The 19688-nt window shown below is 34.2% G+C and overlaps 1 protein-coding gene across 2 annotated transcripts; it reads left to right on the forward strand.

Annotated features, from left to right (window-relative positions):
* Positions 1–10627: 10627 nt before the first annotated feature.
* LOC107952862 (uncharacterized) lies at positions 10628–12067 on the forward strand. 2 transcript variants are annotated; one of them, XM_016888071.2, is made up of 3 exons: positions 10628–10981; positions 11407–11510; positions 11798–12067. In XM_016888071.2, the coding sequence occupies exons 1-3, from the start codon at positions 10780–10782 to the stop codon at positions 11819–11821; spliced, it is 330 nt and encodes a 109-aa protein (XP_016743560.2). In that variant the 5' UTR covers positions 10628–10779; the 3' UTR covers positions 11822–12067. The 2 variants fall into 2 exon arrangements, with proteins under 2 accessions (XP_016743560.2, XP_016743554.2); XM_016888065.2 differs by having other exon boundaries at positions 10632–10981; positions 11404–11510.
* Positions 12068–19688: the final 7621 nt, after the last annotated feature.

Here is a 19688-nt window from a genome sequence, read left to right on the forward strand (position 1 = left end):
TTAGGTGGCTTATTTTGACTAAAATAGTAGAAATTAAAAGAAATATGATATCATCCTTTTTTTCATCTTCTTTCTCCACCAAAAATCAGCCATTGAAAGGGGTTTGAAAGATTAAAAATTTTAGCAACTTTAAGCCTTCACAATTCAAGAAATATTGAATCCGAACCCAGACCGGGGGAAAGCCAAGGAAAAGCACTAAATCGACTAGTCGCCACATTTTGTAATCCGAGGTAAGTTGTATGTAAATAATACAACTGTATTGATAATATATGCATTTGAATTGCATTGAAATTATTATAGTATGAATTGCTTGATTATGGAAATAAAAGAATAGAGATAGTAGAATTCCCGAATAAACCTTAAGAAATAAATCGAATATTCATGCCATGACGTTTGGGTCACTTGCGTGAGCTAGTGTAAGACATGTCTGGGACATGCATCGGCCTCGAGACGTAAGCCAGTGTAAGACATGTTTGGGACATGCATCGGCTACGAGATGTGTCAGTGTAAGACCATGCCTGGGACATGGCATCAGCACAGATATGCTAGAGCTTGTGTAAGACCATGTCTGGGACATGGCATCGGCACCTGCACCCATGTTTGAGGCTAAATGAGTATCCGATAATGTCTCAAATGGTTCAACGGTGAAAGCATGATTTCAAGTTAACAAGAAAAGTATAACCGTGTTGTGAGTGGTACAAGTACCTATATGATATGTATGAAATGTGAGCTCAATATATGCTATATGAGGTGTATTGAATATTGATGTGTAAGTTTTTCTTATGCCACTTGTGTATTATGATGCTTGTTGATGGATGATAAAGTTAAAGTTAGTATGTATGATAGTAAACACATGGGCAGAGACACGACCGTGTGTCTCAACGATATGGGGAACACGGTCTAGCACACAGGCGTGTGCCTTGGCCGTGTGACATTTTAGGGATACTAACGTCAGAAATAGAATGTCTGTGTTCTTGCATATGAGCTAGGACACGGGTGTGTCATGGCCGTGTGAAGGACATGGGCTAGGGACACGGATGTGTGCCAGGCCGTGTGAAAACCCATGTAGGTGTGCATTTAGAATTAATGGCTACACGGGCATGTTGCCCTTCTACACGGGCGTGTGCCCTGTTCTAGAGCCAAATTTTCTATAGATGGTTTAAGGACTCGGGTTGATCCCGAATAGTTTTCAATGGTTAATTTGGGGCTCGTAGGCCCATAATAAGAAGTTTAAAGTAGAAATTGAAAAGTTCTTAAGTGGATCAAGTCTTGATGACTTGGGGGAACGTTTATGTACATGAGATCGAGTTAGGTAATGTCTCGTATTCCACTCCAGCGTGGGTTACAAATATGGGGTGTTACAAGTGTTTTCACTCACGCTCGTGTTTACCTCACTATTTGGCTTTTTCCCACTCTAATGAGCTCACCGCACTCTTGCCTTTTTCCACTCTATTCGCCTATCTAAGTTCTCAACGGACTATTTAGACGAATTATAATCCGTTGTGGAGTCGGTTTATAAAAGTGATGTTCGGTTTGGGTAGAGATTGATGTTAGGACAAGGGTAGGCTAGAAAACAAAATGAAAAGGTTTAAGTGTGGCCGAATGATTTTGTTGGGAAAAGGAATGATTCCGGGCAGAAAAATTGTACGACAACTTCACCTTTTTTTTAATTTCGTAACTCTTTTTTTTAATACTTCTGAATTTTGCACTTCAAATAATATATGACAAGATTGACGCCACAAGGATGTCTTGATAAGTCCATAGAGTCAAGAGAGAACAAAGGGAGTTTAACACTCATGAAATATGATAAAATTCATAAAATAATCAAAAGTCCCTTTACAATCAGTTGGAAGCAAGTATTTATAGCTAAAAAACAAAGGCTAGCCAAATAGTCAATGAGTAACTAAATGGACATTTGATTTTAGCTTTTAATGAGCTGAAAATTTCCAAAATAGTTGATAAAGGTGCCATGAAACTTCTCCAGCCTTGAGAATGTCATGGACAACTTCTAAGGTTTCTACATGTAGCTGGAATTAATTGGAATGAATGGGAGCTGATTAGCCACATAGGAAACTAAATAGGCAGCTTGTGATTTAGTTGGAAGAGCTAACACTTCTTTGAAGGTTCTCAACAAATTCTTGGAAGGTTCTCCAGCATTGATGATGCCAATAGACAAATCTTTGATGACTCCAATCAGCTACATTCAACAAAGTTAATTAAGAGGCTGAATGGAGATGAATGGAGATAAATGGTCATGCTAAATTCGGCTGAAGGGGTGAATGGCTTTAAATGAGCTGCTTTGCTTAGCTGAATGGGCTGGAAGAATTTATTGGAAACTTGGAGCACTTTAATGATCAGTTTGGGAGAAAGAAAAACACAATTCTTGGTTCTTGGTGTTTCACAAAAAGGCACATAGAAGAACTAAAAAACAACAGCTGGAAGATTAATTCAGCTCAAGGCCATTGAGCTCCACGAACAGCCACAATAAAGATGAGTAACTTCAGCTTCTTTAATGCCAATCCATGTATATAAGCTGCAACAAATTAAATTAGTTTAAAACATATTAAATCGGCAGCAGCTTAAGACAAATTAAATGAGCTTCAATTCTGATGGACAAATTAATTAGCAATCAAGACAATTTCAGCTGGACAAATTAATTATCAACAATAATTAAATTTTTCCTAAACTTGACACATTCAAAATATGCACTAACTAAGACATATTTAAGCTAATTAAAATTACCAGAATTTAGACACATTAAAATTTCTATTTAATTTATTCTAGCTGAAATTAACTAAACTAACTAACTTAATAATTTATTCTTGCTACTAAAACATGTATGAAATTTAAATAACATATCATCAAGTTTAACGAGCTAGCATGAAACCGAATTGAGCTCCATTGAGCTGGATGAAAATCAAGATTGAACTGAAATTAAGCCTCATTTTGCAATTGGGCCCCTCGAGTTTAGGCCATTCCCGGTGTCGTCGATTTGAGTCACAACATGATGCGGCCGGGATTGCATCAGTTGCCTTATCGGAGGCATTACAAATAATTTTTTTCTACTTTTTCACATGTCATAGATGGTCTGGTACTAGGCTTGTACACAATGTGGGTATTTTTACCTCAACCATAGCCATGCTCACACACACAACACGAACTTATTACACATTCGTCAATACAAGACACATCGACCCATCTTTAGTAGGGACAACTTACTTTTCATGATCCATATATCATAGAATTATTACAACTCAAAGGAAACAATAAGGAACTCATTAGAAACTTCAGGATAGAATTTAATTTGTTGGTCTTTTACCTTAATTGTTTGGACCTTTTCTAGCTTTTTGAGCTAAATAAGAAACAATCATAATTATCAAATCATTTATCTACTAAAAATTGATTATGCATGCATTAATGTAAAGAGGTAAATTCCCTCAATTTCATCTTAATGGTTTTTAAGAAATTACCAATCAGCTAGTACTTATCAATGGCATTTGACAAGCTTCTGGAAACCTTCTTTGTCTCCTCTAGCAAAAGATAACTAAAAACTTTAAAGACATATGGAAGAACACAGAGAAACATGTTGACTATATGCATTATTTTATAGCACAAACAATGGAAAATAGACTTAGTGGGAAGGTAAAAAATCCTACTATCACCTTTGAAATCTGAGACTAAGCTTGCCTAATAAGATTTGATGTAACACCCGTTACCCGTATCAAGGTTAGAACAGAGTACGAGGCATTACCAGACTTAACCATACACATAGACGAAAACTGGGCCATAAAATTTCATTTAATTCAAAACTTTTCAAACACATGCATAGACTCATATTTAAAGACATATAACGTGGCATAAATGAACACTTACACATCCATAATCATGCAATAACATGTCTTTCACTTTAAACATATTTGCTTACCATCCTGTATAAAATATACATTATTACATTAACTAGAACTAGACATGCTAAATCTTATTCTCATTTTATACCATCATAACGTAGTTACCAATTTGTCCATTAAACACCCATATTCAAGGCAACATCACTCATTTCCATTTAATTCATGATCCACTGGCCTGCATTTAACTTACCTGATGTATTACCAATCATGCATAACAAACAAAGCTAACTATATCATCACATCAAAACATAGGACATAGCATGATTAATTAAACTTATAAACCAGAATGGATAAGGACCACATCTCATGATCATATACGATAACTCAATGCAGACTGATATGTATGGTCAAAATTATAATAATAATACATATCACAAACCAACTTCCTATACATGCCACTCACTTGATATTTCTAATATTTGAATTAATTCTCCCAAAAATGATAGTTTGATAGTGTGATTTTGCCTCCAACGATCTCCAACTCTGAGCCGACCTGCCAATACTAAAGAAATAGAGAGGATGGGTAATCTTTACGCTTAGTAAGTCCATATGAAATTAATAAGCAATTACTAACATGCTTTTCAAGAAAAAACACTATAATTGTACAATTACACATGTTCAGGTTAAGCTATTTTATCAAGTTATAGTTACTAAATCATTCATATCTGAAGATATAAAACTCCAAATTTAGTTTTGTTAATTTTCCTTGAAACTAGATTCATATACATTTCTCCCATAAAATTTCCAGAATTTTTAGTTTAGCCAATTAGTACATTTTATTCATTAAAGTTTCCCCTGTTTTTCTGTCCAATAGTTCTGACCTCTCTTCACTTAAAATTATTTATCTCATAATTAAGGACTTGGATGATGTTCCTGCACATTATTCCTGAAAGTAGACTCATTGAAGATTCTATTCATATAAATTATAACTCATAATTATTTTTTACAATTTTTAACAATTTTTCTAAGTCAGAACAGGGGATCTCGAATTCATTCTGATACTGTCTCACAAAAATTAGAATATGAAAATAGACTCATTATTATTTAATTCCATAATTTTTTTGAAATTTAATTCAACTTATACAATTTTTGGCGAATTTTCAAACTCACGCAACTGCTGCTGTCCGACACTGTTTTACTACTAAAATTCACTCTTACATAATTTCACTTAATCCATTTTGTCTTATCGAAGTTCACTCAACTATCGAGCACATTGCTCATAATTTTCATAAACATATACCTGCATTTATTCATTATATAATCATGTTCACATGTATTTTTACTTAATTGATTTTCCCGTTGAACTCTTCGGAATAATAACTGATACTCAGTTACCTGCACATATTTTCACACTTGTAGACAAGGCTATCTAGTACGCATAGTAACCTGCACTTAGTACTACACATGCGACCAATTATCCGGTACACGTAGTAGCCTGCACTTTGTACTACACACGTGACCTAACCATCGTAGCCTGCACTTAGTACTACACACGTGATCGAAGTTATCAGGTACGCATAGTAGCCTGCACTTAGCACTACACATGCGACCAATTATCCGGTACACGTAGTAGCCTGTACTTAGTACTACACACGTGACCTCACAATATATCATTCGTATTATTTCTATTCCGAAGGCTCAACCAGGAAATTCCTCACTTTCCAACATGTTACAAATTTATTCATAGTCCTTTTTCAATTTGCAATTTACAACAAATAGTCATTCTATAGGCAGCCACATTTCATATGATAACAAAATATAATAAAATAAAAAGAATCGATAAATTATTTACGTACAAACTTGTCAAAATCTCATCATGTACAACCGTGGAGCAATTCATACAACCCAGGTAATAGTAATTTAACACTTAATTCATGTAACAATAATTTGCCATTCAATTTCACATGACACAACAAGCATTACATTTTTCCATATCATACATACCATCCATCAACTTCTCTTAAACATATTAAATCATACAATTTATGCCATATCAATATAGAATTACAATTCATGCATGGTATTGCATTATTATTAACACACGAACTTACCTCGATCTAGAAACAGCAATTTACCATTTTAGTCCATAATCTTGTATTTTCCCGATTTAAGCCCGAATCTCGATTTCCTTCATCTAAAATATCACATTTAGCCTAATAATTAGTCACATTATTCATACTGGTCAAAAAATCATATTTTTGCAAATTTGTATTTTGACCCCTAAACTTTTGCATATTTGCACTTTTTCCCCAAGGTTCGGAAATTAAACTTCATCATATTTTCTTATGTTTTATGACATGCTGATCATTTTTCCCTTCTACGGAAACATCAAATTCTCACTCTAACATGTACTTATGAACAATAGGTATTTTTACCGATTATGTCGTTTTACTCATTTTCACGTAAAATCACTTAGCAAAAGTTGTTTAACACAATTTCAAGCTTAATATTCTACCATTAAACATCAAAATACATGCATATAATTCATGAGTAAATTTTTAAACACAAACTCTAGCTCAAAATAATGGTAGAAATAGCTAGAACATGTTACCGGGACTTCAAAAATGTAAAGAACATTAAAAACGGGGCTCGGGATCACTTACAAATGAGCTTGGAAAGCTTGAAAACCCTAGCCATGGTGTTTTTCATGAAAAATTCTGCCATGAGGAAGAAGATGAGCAAATTTGGCTTATTTTGGCATTTTTAATTCATTTAATTACTAATTTACTAAAATGCCCTTAATGAAAAACTTTTAAAAACCTATCATACCATGTCCATTTTTGTCCAAAAACTTCAAAATGGTCTAATTACCATTTAAGGACCTTTAATTTAAAAAATCATAACAATTAGACACTTCTAATATTTAGAACTCAACTTTTGCACTTTTTATAATTTAGTTCTTTTGACCAAATTGAGTGCCCAAACGTCGAAATTTTAGAACAAAATTTTCACGAAATCATTCCATGAAATCGTGGACCATAAAAATATAATAAAAATGAATTTTAGTCATCAGATTTGTTGTCCCAAAACCACTGTTCCGACTAGGCCCAAAATCAGGATGTTACATTTGAAATCTAATCTTTTACCAAACGCAACTACTACCACTAATCAGAGTGGTAAAACATTTCTTGTACACTTAAACAACCAAATAAACAGGTCATCCAACTATCTAAACATATCAAACTGTCATCTACAGTATCCAGTTCAATTCCAACTAGGTTTCAACCAGACTCTAACGATACTCGCCGAGCTATCGTTTCCATGTAAAACAATTCTATCGCTCTATAAACTAGCAAGTTCACCCAAAACATCTAGGGTTGGCGGATCACCTCATAAAAAAGTTCAACAAACCTTAGATCTCTCCAAACCATAAAGTTCGCCAAATGGATAATTCCAACAAGGCATCCTTTAAAAGGGCGTACTGATAACTTCACACAACACGCCAACCCAACACTTTAACTGATAATTCACCGTATTTTTACTTTGGCTTACTCAATTATACGCCAACAACACATCGATATGATCTATGTCGAACAGGCCGTTACAACTCTCCTCCACTTAGGAAATTTCATCCTCAAAATTCTTCCCTGCGAATAGTTGAGGGTCTTGCTCTATCATTACACTCTCCTTCTCCCAAGTGACTTCTTCCATATTATGGTTTCTCCACAACACTTTTACTAGTGGAATTTTTTTATTTCTTAATTTTTTCACTTCTCTTGTAAAAATTTGAATAGGCTCATCTTAATATGATAGGTTTGGCTCTACTTCTAGAGTTTCTACTTGCACCACATGGTCTGGATTCAAACAGTATCTCCTCAGCATGGATATGTGGAACACGTTATGAATATTTGACAGTTCTGGCGGTAGTGCAAATTAATACGCCATTGGACTAACTCACTCCATCACCTCATATAGTTTTATAAAACACAAAATTAGCTTTCCTTTTTTGTCCAAATCTTATAACTTTTTTCTAGGGAGAAGCCTTCAAAAATACCTTGTCTCCTACTTCAAATGAAATATTCTTTCTTTTTCTATCAATGTATGCCTTCTGTCGATCTTGAGCAGCTTTTAAATGAGTTCGAATGATCAAAACCTTCTCTTCCATTTCTTGTACCAAGTCAAGACCAATTATCTTTCTCTCACTGAGCTCTAGCCAACAGGTGGGAGATTTGCATATTCTTCCGTACAATGTTTCAAAATGCAACATTCCTAGACTGGCATGATGATTGTTGTTATATGTAAACTCTGCCAATGGAAGATATTTTCCCATTTAATTCCAAAATCTATTGCACAGCTTCCAAGATATCTTTGAGAACTTGAATTACTCTTTTTGATTGTCCATTCGTCTGAAGATGGAAGGCGGTACTGAACCGTAGCTTTGTTCCCAAAAATTCTTGCAGCTATTTCCAAAACCTCAATGTGAACCTTGGATCTCGGTCTGACACTATGGACATTGGTATGCCATGAAGGCGCACAATTTCAGATATGTAGAGTTTTGCAAATTTTTCTAGCGAATAATTTGTATGTACAAGTAGGAAATGGGTTGACTTAGTAAGTCGATCTACAAACGCCCAGACTGCATTCTTCTTAGTAAGATTGAAAGGAAAACCCAAAACAAAATCTATAGTAATCTTGTCCCACTTCCACTCTGGAATCTCTAAAGGATACAGCTTCCCCGAAGGAACTTGATGTTATGTCTTCACTTGCTGGCATGTCAAAAAACTCGAGACATACTCTAACATCTCATTCTTCATTCCAGGCCACCAATATAAGCTTATTAAATCAAGGTACATCTTAACGCTTGCTAGATGAAACGAAAAGGGTCCTTGATGAGATTTCTTTAACAATGATTATCTCACATACATCCTATCCATAAATTGAAGTTTGTCACCTTTTCCCAGGGTAAAGTTCGTAGTATTACCCCTTAATTTTATTTCTTAATTGTATATATTTACTTCGGGGTGTAACTTTACCCTAGTTTGTCGAAAATAGTAAAATTGGAGGAACCAAGCTCGAACTTAGGATTTCTAGGGATAGCTACATTACTTAACTGCTAGGCAAGATACTCAATTTTGTTTAAACTCTTACAACATTTATTCTTAAAATAAGGTGTGGCATTTACTAGGGTTTGGAGCAAATTTTCACAAAATAAAATTGATGCAGGAGAAGAGATTTGAACCTGAGTTTCAAGGACAAATTCACTAATATTTAACCATTAGGCCAATAACTTTCTTATTTAGCAAATGCACAATGATAACATTACAAATCGAGGCGTGACCACTCTTGGTTTCACAAACATTAATTCTATTAACCCAATTTTTGGGATGTGACAAAAATGATATAAATTTATAAATATTATCAAAATATTAAAACCTAAAAAATTATAATAAATTATAAAATTAATAAAACATATGTAAAATATTTAAAATTTTATAAAAATAATAAAATTATTAAAATTTATATAAACTCATAACAATTATAAAAGAATCATAAAAACTTGAACTGGACCAGATCAATCAGTTAGATTGGTTAGACTGAAATCAACAAGGGAATTGGTTCGAAGAAAGCCATTAGACTGGTTGACTTAGGAACTAGGTGATTGAACTGATCTTTTTAATATTTTTTATTATTCAATTTTTAATGTTTTATTTTATTGAACTGGATGGACTAATTGAATTGACAAATTGATGGCTTGACCGTTTCGACCATCAGTTTGATTATGAAAATCTTGGTCTAAATATTTCATTCTGGCATATGCTAATAGTTGGATAATAAAATTTTAGTTTGATAAAAATATTAAAAATTAAAAAAATCAATTCAACCACCTGATTCCCAGGTTAGCCGATCTAATGGCTTTCTTTAAACTAATACCCTTATTGATTTTGGGCTAACTGGTCCAACTGGCTGATTCAATTCAATTCAAGTTTTTATGATTTTTTTATAATTTTTATAAGTTTATATCAATTTTAATATTTTTATAATTTTTTAAGAATTTTAATACGTTTTTTAATTTTAAATAAGTTTTATTAATTTTATACATTTTTCATAATTAATTCTATTTGATTTGATTTTTGATATTTTTATAAGTTTTAATAATTTTATAAATTTATATCAATTTTAATATTTTTTATTCTTTGATTATTTTTCTTTCTATTTTTTTATAAATTTTATGAGTTTTTTAATCATTTTATGAGAAAAATAGTAGATTAAGCCAAAAGCTATCACGTGTCACCACCTTATTAATTCATCAATTTATTTTATCAGTCAACGTGGTGAATGATAAAATTCGTTAACAAAAAAGTTTAAGTGATTATTTTAATTAAAAATATAAATTTAATTAAGTACAAATTTAATACATAAGCATAATTGATTTTTTATATTTTTAACTTTTTTTTTTAATATAAGCGTAAGAAAGATAAGTTGTTATATTCAAAAAGTAATAATAAGTTCTGAAATGTTCTTTTAAAATTCTGCTTTAATTTATGCGAACGAATAAGCGTTTTTTTTTTTCCTCCTGGAAGTAGGTCATCTTAACAGTATAGAGTCGTGAAAAAATATATCCAAGTTACAGGCGTCGGTGAAAACTAGCGAGTATAGAACTTAGGTACTCGCTCTTAATCTCAATTGGATTTTTTTTGTCAGAATAAAAAAGTAAAATATCACCTACGTCGGCACTCTATATAAAACCTACGATTTGTCTCAGAAACAAAAATGAAACCCCAAAAAGAAGATTGGTAGAAAATTAAATATACCCATCCACCACCAACTGTTTGTTTTTGTTTCTCGGGAATCCGAGAGAGAGAGAGATAGAGAGAGAGAGAAGAAAGAGAAGGTTTGTCGTTGGGGCTTGTCTTCGAAGGCGAGGGTGGGCATGGAGTCGCACGTGCCCAGCAACCGAAATGAGACATGGACGGAGGAGAAGCATGTGCACTTCTTGAACTCCATGGAAGCATGGTTCGTCCGTTCAATGCTTCAGAGTAACGACCGCTATAATCTCCGTCTCGACCGTCACTTGCCTGACAGCTCCGACTCCACTCTCGATTGCAAACCAAGGACAAAGCATTCCACTTCAGGTAATGTTTCTCATCATCGACCTTTGTTTTCTTCTTCTTCTTCTTCTTCTTCATGCTGCTTTTTAGCACATATTTTCATATATCCATGGTGAAAAATGGATAAATTTTTTCATATAACAAAAGAAAGCGTTTTTTTTTTTCTTTTCTAATCTCTGAGTTAGACCTTGTTTGTTTAAGTGCCAAAACACTGGCGTAAGGAAGTTGTGAAATATTAACTTGTACGAATTCTTTTATCTTAAACTTTTAAAGATTCGTTTTTGACCAGCCTTCCTAACACCACGCAAAGAATACATAAATTGTCGAATATGCCAGGAGATATTTGTTGCAAGGGTCAGCTCTGTTATGGTTTTCTTTTAATCGTTTTTAGTTATTCTTTTGACATTGTTCCATTCTGGCCTTTTGGGATACCTCCTCCCCCACAGCAGCAGAACATTTCATTGGCAAAACTAGAAGCAAAATGAAGAAGAGTAGGCCTGTAAAAAGATCAATGAGACCATCATCTCAGCCGCATGATTCAGCACAAGATCAGGTTGGTGATCACTCTCTCGACCCTTTAGAGACACTGATGAGATGGTTCAAAATCAAGGTGCTATGAGTTGACCTAGTTAGCTGGAAAGTTCAAAACTTTACCAAACAGATTGTCTTGACTTTTTTCTGACATTGATGAATTTTTTTAGTCTTATCGAATCAAATAGCGTTTCACCTTACTGGATTGCATTCATGGGTGTGGGTTTGATGGTTTGATGTTTTGTTCACAAAGCAAAGTCCCCAAATTTGATGACTGACTAAGGAGTTTGTGTATGTGCATGTGCTCAGGTGGTGCCACAGTTAAAGAATTAAGAGCAGAAAAGGAGATAAAGACGAGAAAGACGTCCCCCAGTGTTTTTCACTCGCATCCATCAAATTTATTTGTGTTTTAGGACTTTTTTTTTTCTATTAATTTCTTTTCCATTGCTTCTTTGCTTTTTAAATGTAGTGAACAGCAGCAGCAGCAGCAGAGTGATGTTTGAATTGTGAGTATATGTACCATGAAAAATGGCAGAATTCTGCCTTCCTAAATTATCCAAAATGTTCATGTTTTTCAAAGCATCCGTATTTGTGTTCAACATATGATGGACTTGAATATGTTCGATATATTATCAATAAGCAAGTGTTGAGTAGAGTGAAAAAATTTAAAATTTATCTTCAAATTTTAAAAATGATATTATTGAAAATTGTAATCACGAATCTTAAAAATATTAATGTTTATGGTGATTAAAATGAATATTAAGGATACATTGTTGATAAAAAAAATATGTTTGACATACTTCTCTTAATTTATTATAGAAATTAAAGAGAAATAAAAAAAAAATTGACATTTCACCTGGTTATTGGACAGGCTTTGAGACAGGGAGTTGAGTTTGGTGGTTCATGTAAGATATTTTTAAAATTATATAACTTTATGAGCGAGATCATTTTGCTCTTAAAGTGTATATATATAAAGTGGAATATAAGATAAAAGGAGAGGGCGACATACAGGGACAAATAAAGGAGAGATATATAATCTTGCACTCTGAGGCACGCCTTATCCTGATGAGTATGATGAAGTCATATCAGAAATTGAGAATGAAGGAAAATTGAGGGAGAAGCAAAAGAGAATAGAAAATAAAGAGAAACAAAAAAGAGGAAAGTTATAAGAATATAAAAAGAAGAAAATTAAAATGCTCAAAATGGAAAAATATAGGGATTGATTTTATAAATTAATCTAAAATTTTTGTTTGAAATGATGATTTAACGTGTCACGTCAGGTTACTGTTGCACCGTTAGCAACAATTAACTGCTCAGTAAATAAAATGTTATAATACAATAACGTAAGTGGCTAAAATATAATATTTAAAATATAAGTGATTAAAATGTAACCTGAAGTAAACAAAAATTACAATTTTAATAGTTTACCCTATTATCTATATTTTTTTTCATTTTATTTCTTAAATAAATTTGGTAAAAATAAAATAGTACTCCTTGTAATATAATTCAAATTACATTATGGTTTTTTATTGAAAAATGTACAAAACAATCTTTATATGTTAAATGAAGGAACAAAATGATCATTTCGTAAAAATTTTCCGATGCTTTATATTTAAGGCATAATAATAAATTTTATCCTTGATTATTATACATTGATTCAATTTAATCTCTACTACTTATTTAGAGCAAATGAGCCCTCAAACTTTCATGGAGAATGTGTCATTATTTTATCTTATACATGATATCGACAAATAATTTAAAAATTGTAAAAAAAAACACAAAAGCATGATTAAAAATATAATTCCAAAAATTATGAAATACTCTTCAATTTTTTAGAAAATAAAGAAAAAAATTATATTTTTGTTCAAATTTTCAATAAAATTATATTTTAAAAAATAGAGATGAAAAAAATTTATTTTGTTTTATTTTACATTCAAAGTTTTAAAAATGATATTCAAAATTTAAACTAAATTTAATTACATAGTCCAAAAAACTCATATATAATATTGATTATTCATATAATCCATTTAAGATATTACTTATAATGATCTATATATAATAAAAAACCAACTCCTTTAGAAGTCATTAAGAATAAATAGAGACAACTTACATATTATAAATTTAGGCACTACCCAAGCTAAGGTCTAACATGGTTCTTCATACACAAGTGGTTGCTAGCCGTCTAAATTTGAATGAAATAGATTTCAACTTTCTTCAAAATATCTCTATCGAGTCCTTAAGCTTTAACATCTATCACCCCAAAGGCAAATACTAGGAAATTTTTTAAAGGAAATGAAAACAAACAGTTGGCTTCTTCATTCCCAATATGCCTGAAGTAGAATATGAAGAAGAGGGCTTAAAAGACCATTGATTTAGAGAAAGCCCCTGAGGAATGCCCCTAAACAAAAGAGGTCCCTACAAAACCCCTAACCAACTTGCCAAAGAAGAGAACTAAAATTTTGTTCTGTTATCTATTGTACTTAAATTCCTCTACTCTTTTCTATGAATTGTTTTCTATCTTTTTAATGAAATTATCATTTTGTTTCTCAATTGTCTTTCTTGCCACAATATTAACAATATAACAAATTATTTTCCGCATATAAAAGTTTCAACATACTTGAGAGACTAAGCCAGGCTTGGCATACTATGCATATAGGGCTGACTTTTATTTAACTGCCAAAGGATCGGCTAAACCGAAAGCTCTGGTATCAATTTAATGTAAGACTAATCTGCCACAAGTCGACATGGTAAATTAGACTTTTCCGACGCACTTAAGGAGCTTTTTCTTGAGTAATAAGTGAAAATGTCTCAATTTTGTCTATTTTTTTACCCAAATTGGCCGATAGTGCCATTAGGAGGTCTAACATGTGTTTAAATGCTATAGGGACGTGTCGGAGGTCGAAAATGAGTGAGAAAGACATCTATGGTAAGGGTATCGCGATATCCAACCCCTAGAATCGCGATACCTCTGAGAGTGTAAAGGATCAATGATTCTTTTCAGTGGTATCGTGATACCTCTTTGGTTATTGCAATATCCACCTCCCAAGGAAAACCCCAAGTTTTAACACTTCTCAAGATATAGCGATATCCTCTTATGGGTATCGCGATATCACCTTCGTTAATGAGACAAACTTGGAGAGAAATGCAACCTTTTGTCTTCCCAGCCCACCAATCACACAATGCTCATGTAAAGGCATTTTTGGCATAGAAAAGTCATCAGAATACACTTCAAAATAGCCAAAAGTTGTTGAAGAGGAGAGACACACACATTAGCTTAGTTTTAGGTTTAGTTTTTCTAGGTTTTCTTTAGTTTTCTCTGTACTTTTCTAGGGTTTTTATTTTTCTCTTCTTCTACCTTAGATTAAAGCTTACTTTTCTGTACTTACTTCTTGTTCCTTTTGTTCTTTATGTTAATTAAGTTAGTTAATACTGTAACATCTGTAACACCCCTAACCCGTAACCGACATCGAATTAGGGTTACGAGGCATTACCAGACAGACAGAACATTTCGGACCAATTCAGAATCAAAGATATTATTTAACATCATTTCATAAGCAATCATCTCCAAATATAGTCTATGAGACCTAAAACATACATTTAAGGAAAGGTCGGAACTAAACCGAACCTATTCAGAATTTTCAGAACTTAACCAAATATTTCAAAACTGTCAAATCCACATGCCCGCGTGATTAGGCCGTGTGTCACACACGGGCACTAGACATGCTCATGTGTACCAGCCGTGCCAAAAATAGGTCTTATATTGACTTTTTCACACGGCCAATAGGCACGCCCGTGTACTATGGCCGTGTGATACTTAGCTAGCTACTGACTTTAGCCCACGGCCATATGACACGCTCGTGTCAAGGCCGTGTGATTTTTAAGTGAATACTATTTTTCTTACACGGCCACAAGGCACGCCTGTGTCCATTGACCGTGTGACACAATGCAGGTTTGGTTTAAGCCAATTTGCCACTTCTCTTTGGGCCAAACCTACAAGCAATAATAAGCAACATTCATACAACAAATTTTCAGCCAATTTCATGCTCAAAACATGCTTCATTACAACTATATCATCATCATTCAACAACCCATTCAAAACCATACCAAATCTTAACACAAACATACCATTTTCTAGCCAACTCTCATGGCTTAACATATATACAATTCAAAACTTAATACATGGATATTCTAGCCTATACATGCCATACTTAAAAGTATTTACACTTTCAAAAGTACCAAACTAAGATCGATAGTATGGTGACGATCCTCGACTATCCCTAAGCCTTCAGTAGCTAGGATAACTGCAAAACAGACAGTAATCACACAGAGTAAGCTACAAAGAGCTTAGTAAGCCAATTAAAATTGGTCTAATCACTAAAGCATATAAGTACAATTTAACCATAAAGATTCATAACCATTTCATAGAATAAATCATAAGCTTAACCATGCTCATTTATTGCATATATATCATGCTTCATTTCCAAATTCCATACATATTTCACAGAGACAAAGTTTTTCATATTCAGAAATTTAGTGCGATACAAACTGTGACAGCCCAAAATTGACCCTAGTCGGGAAGTGGTTTCGGGACCGCTAAACCAAGTCACCGAAATGTTTGAATGTGATATTTATTGTCTAGAATATGTAATTATGAATGTGTGAAAATTTCAAGCTTCGATTTAGTCGATTGCATGTGAATTTAGTCAATAGGACTTATGTGCGACATTTTGAAATGTGATAGGTCAAAGCATAAGGACCTATTAGTGCATGAAATAAAAAGGGGGGACTTGCATGTCAAATTCCCCCCCTAATTAGTAGTGGTTGGTTGTGTTTCATGCTAAATCTAGATGAAAAATGGTAGTTACTTACATCTTGATGATTATGAGTTTCTTTCTTGGTTCTACCTTAGATCCATGAAGTATATTTTTATTTGGTGTTGTTGGAAGTATCGGCCATGGTATATCCATGAGTGTGATTTATGCTTATTGCATGGTAGGTAAGATTTATGTTTTGGATATATGTTTAAATTTGGTTATAATCAAAATTTGGGATTCGGCTCTTGCACATATATATATATGATTGCACATGATGGTGCTTCGGTTATGGATTAAATGATGGATGCGTATTGAGTATAATATGGAATGCATTAGTTAGTAAAATGTATGTCATTTATATGTGGTACTAAGTATATAATTGGCCTCAACGTAGACATGCATATTCGGCCACATGAGATGGATTGGCGTTGCATGTATTCGGTTAGAGGCAAGCATATTAATGCTTATATCTTGGCCTAGACAATCGGCTAAAAGGAGTGTGGGATAATATGTTGAGTTGATGCATGATTTCACATGTATGTGACTTTAATGTCTAATGTATAAATATGGGCTAAGTGCCTTGTGTTCCTCATTTCGATGCTCAAATGATTAAATCAATTTATTTGTCTAATTAAGCTCAAGAGCAAAGGGGATCTAAATCCGATAAAGGGAAGGAAAAAGTGGTCGAATAGCTATCGGAATCATTCGACAACATCCGAGGTAAGTTCTTGAGTAAAAGAGCTTAAATTATGATTTGATTAGATCATGTTTTAAGCAAATTAAAATCATGCTCTTTGTGTGGCTATTGAGCCGAAATTGCAAGGATGATAAGTGTCTTGTGTTCGAGTTTTGCTAACGAAAATGAAATACGAATGTGCCATGATTTATTATTAAATGTGCATGGTTATTTGAATGATGTCCGGGCTAAGTCCCGAAGGCTTTGTGCTAAGTGACCATATCCGGACTAAGATCCGAAGGCATTTGTGCGAGATACTAATTCCGGGCTAAGCCCGAAGGCATTTGTGCGAGTTACTAATTCCGGGCTAAGCCCGAAGGCATTTGTGCGAGATACTAAATCCGGGTTAAGTCCCGAAGGCAATTGTGCGAGTTACTATAACCGGGCTATGTCCCGAAGGCATTTGAACGAGTAGCTATATCCGGTTAAATTCCGAAGGTACGTGATTTGGGAATGAATGATCTTGCTGTAAAAATTTCAGTAAATACTCTAGAAACATCCCAACATTGAGGTATGTTTCGTATGTGCTTGAATTTAGTTGAGCCCTTACAAATAAGTATTCGCTCAGTTGATAAACGAGCTACCGGCCTTTGGCTAAGTTGATCTTTTGTGTATGTACATAAGGGTTGGTAATGTGAAGCAAGTATGATATCGAAAATTTGTGCATATGAAATTATTCGTTTAGCTATATGAATGCTATACTTTTGCTGTGCTGGAATTCCTTGCTCAAAACTTACTAAGCATAAATTGCTTACTCCGTTTCTTTGATCCTCTGTTTTATAGATTTGGTTCTCCAGCTATCGGACTCGGGATTTTGAAGTCGAAGTCGCCCACACTATCAAAGCCCCCCTTTTGGTACAATTTTGGTTGAACTTCGAAATGGCATGTATAGGACTACCCGTTTGTTGTGGGTCATGGACCCTTTGGACTTGTATAATTTTGGATAGCCATGCGAAAATGGCTTATATATGTTTGAGTATAATGTTATAATCATTTGGTGTGGATATGCTTGACAAGGATTGGCCATGGGAATGGTTAATCACTATCATAAATTGTGCTATTTATGCAAAAAGGGCTAGTTGAATCATGGAAACTATGAAATAGGTAAAGTCTACCTTAAAGGCAGATGCTGACAGCAGCAGTGATGTAGATTTGGAAAATCACTAAAAATAGTAGGAATGGAATTAAATAGTGAATAAATTATGTAAAAAAACCTTGATGAATCTATTTTCATAGGAAAGTAACGAAATAATCATACGGACAGTATGTTAAGAGATATTCAGGTTCTTGTAAGACAGGGCCAGAACGGTTTCTGGATTTCCTGTTACGACTTTGGAAATTCATTACAAATTAACCAGAGACAATTAGGAGTCAAGCCATATATGTATAGATTCCTCTCTGAGTCTAGTTTCTATAGAAACAAACGACATCAGTATTGAAGCCCTGTACAGGGAGATATCCAAGTCGTAATGCACAAAGGTCAGTGTAGTCGATCCCTGTAACTTGGGAGACTTTGACTAATAAACTGTACTAATTTGCCCAACCAAAAATTCTAGAAAAAAATATGTAGATGGGCATATGAGTCTAGTTTTAGGGAAAATTTACGGAACTGGATTCTGAGTTTCTGAACTCAAGATATGATTTTTAAGGTGACAGTGACGCAGTTAGCCAACTGCCTGGAAATTTTTAAAATGGATTGTGCAAAGAAGTGAGATAAGTCTGCAAACCCCCTCGTGTCCGACTCCGGCGACGGACTCGGGTACGGGGTGTTACATTTGATTGGTATCAGAGCTACGGTTTAGTCGATTCTAGGACTACCGTAATGCGTTGGGTCTAGCTATACATGCCATTTTATGTGATTACTTGATAGTGTGGTGATTTCTGACAATTGTAAATGTGTTTATTTATAGTAATGGATCCCGATCCCGACCGAGCGGTAGCTGATGATCTTGAGAGTGTAGCGCCTGCTCCCGCACAAGGGACAGTGCCGGCGGGCTCTCAACCTAATGCTAGTAACCCGAATGATGAAGCTAGACAAGCTTTCTATAGCGTGATGAATGATTGGTTCAACCAATACATTCGAACTAATACGGCTGTTCCACAACCTCCATTCCCGACTAATACCACCCCCGCACCTACAATACCTCCGGTAACTGACCAAATAAGGTCAAATAAGCCCCCAGTTGACAGAATCCGAAAACATGGGGCTACTGAATTTAAAGCTACGGATAGCGACGATGCCGAGCAAGCTGAATTTTGGTTGGACAACACTATCCGGGTACTCGATGAGCTATCTTGTACACCCGATGAATGCCTAAAGTGTACTATCTCCTTGCTACGCAATTCTGCCTACTATTGGTGGAGTACTCTGACTTTTGTGGTGCCCCGAGAGCAAGTAACTTGGGAATTTTTCCAAACTGAGTTTCGGAAAAAGTATATCTGTCAGAGATTTGTTGATCAAAAACGGAAGGAATTTCTTGAGCTTAAGCAAGGTTCCATGTCGGTTACTGATTACGAGCGAAAATTTGTTCTCGGGAATGTGTTTCGTCCGAGGCTATCATGTGTAAACGCTTCGAGGATGGGCTGAATGAAGATATAAAAATGTTCGTTGGCGTTCTTGAAATACGAGAGTTCGTAGTACTTGTCGAGC

This window comes from Gossypium hirsutum, chromosome A08 (genome assembly GCF_007990345.1).
Source record: "Gossypium hirsutum isolate 1008001.06 chromosome A08, Gossypium_hirsutum_v2.1, whole genome shotgun sequence".
NCBI classification, from domain to species: Eukaryota; Viridiplantae; Streptophyta; class Magnoliopsida; order Malvales; family Malvaceae; genus Gossypium; species Gossypium hirsutum.

Bases quoted from the DNA above. Each gene is read 5' to 3' on its own strand.
- LOC107952862 (XM_016888065.2), top strand. From the start codon at position 10,780: ATGGAGTCGCACGTGCCCAGCAACCGAAATGAGACATGGACGGAGGAG. The intron at 10,982-11,403 runs GTAATGTTTCTC...CCTCCCCCACAG, and splicing joins GACAAAGCATTCCACTTCAG to CAGCAGAACATTTCATTGGC. The intron at 11,511-11,797 runs GTTGGTGATCAC...GCATGTGCTCAG, and splicing joins ATGATTCAGCACAAGATCAG to GTGGTGCCACAGTTAAAGAA.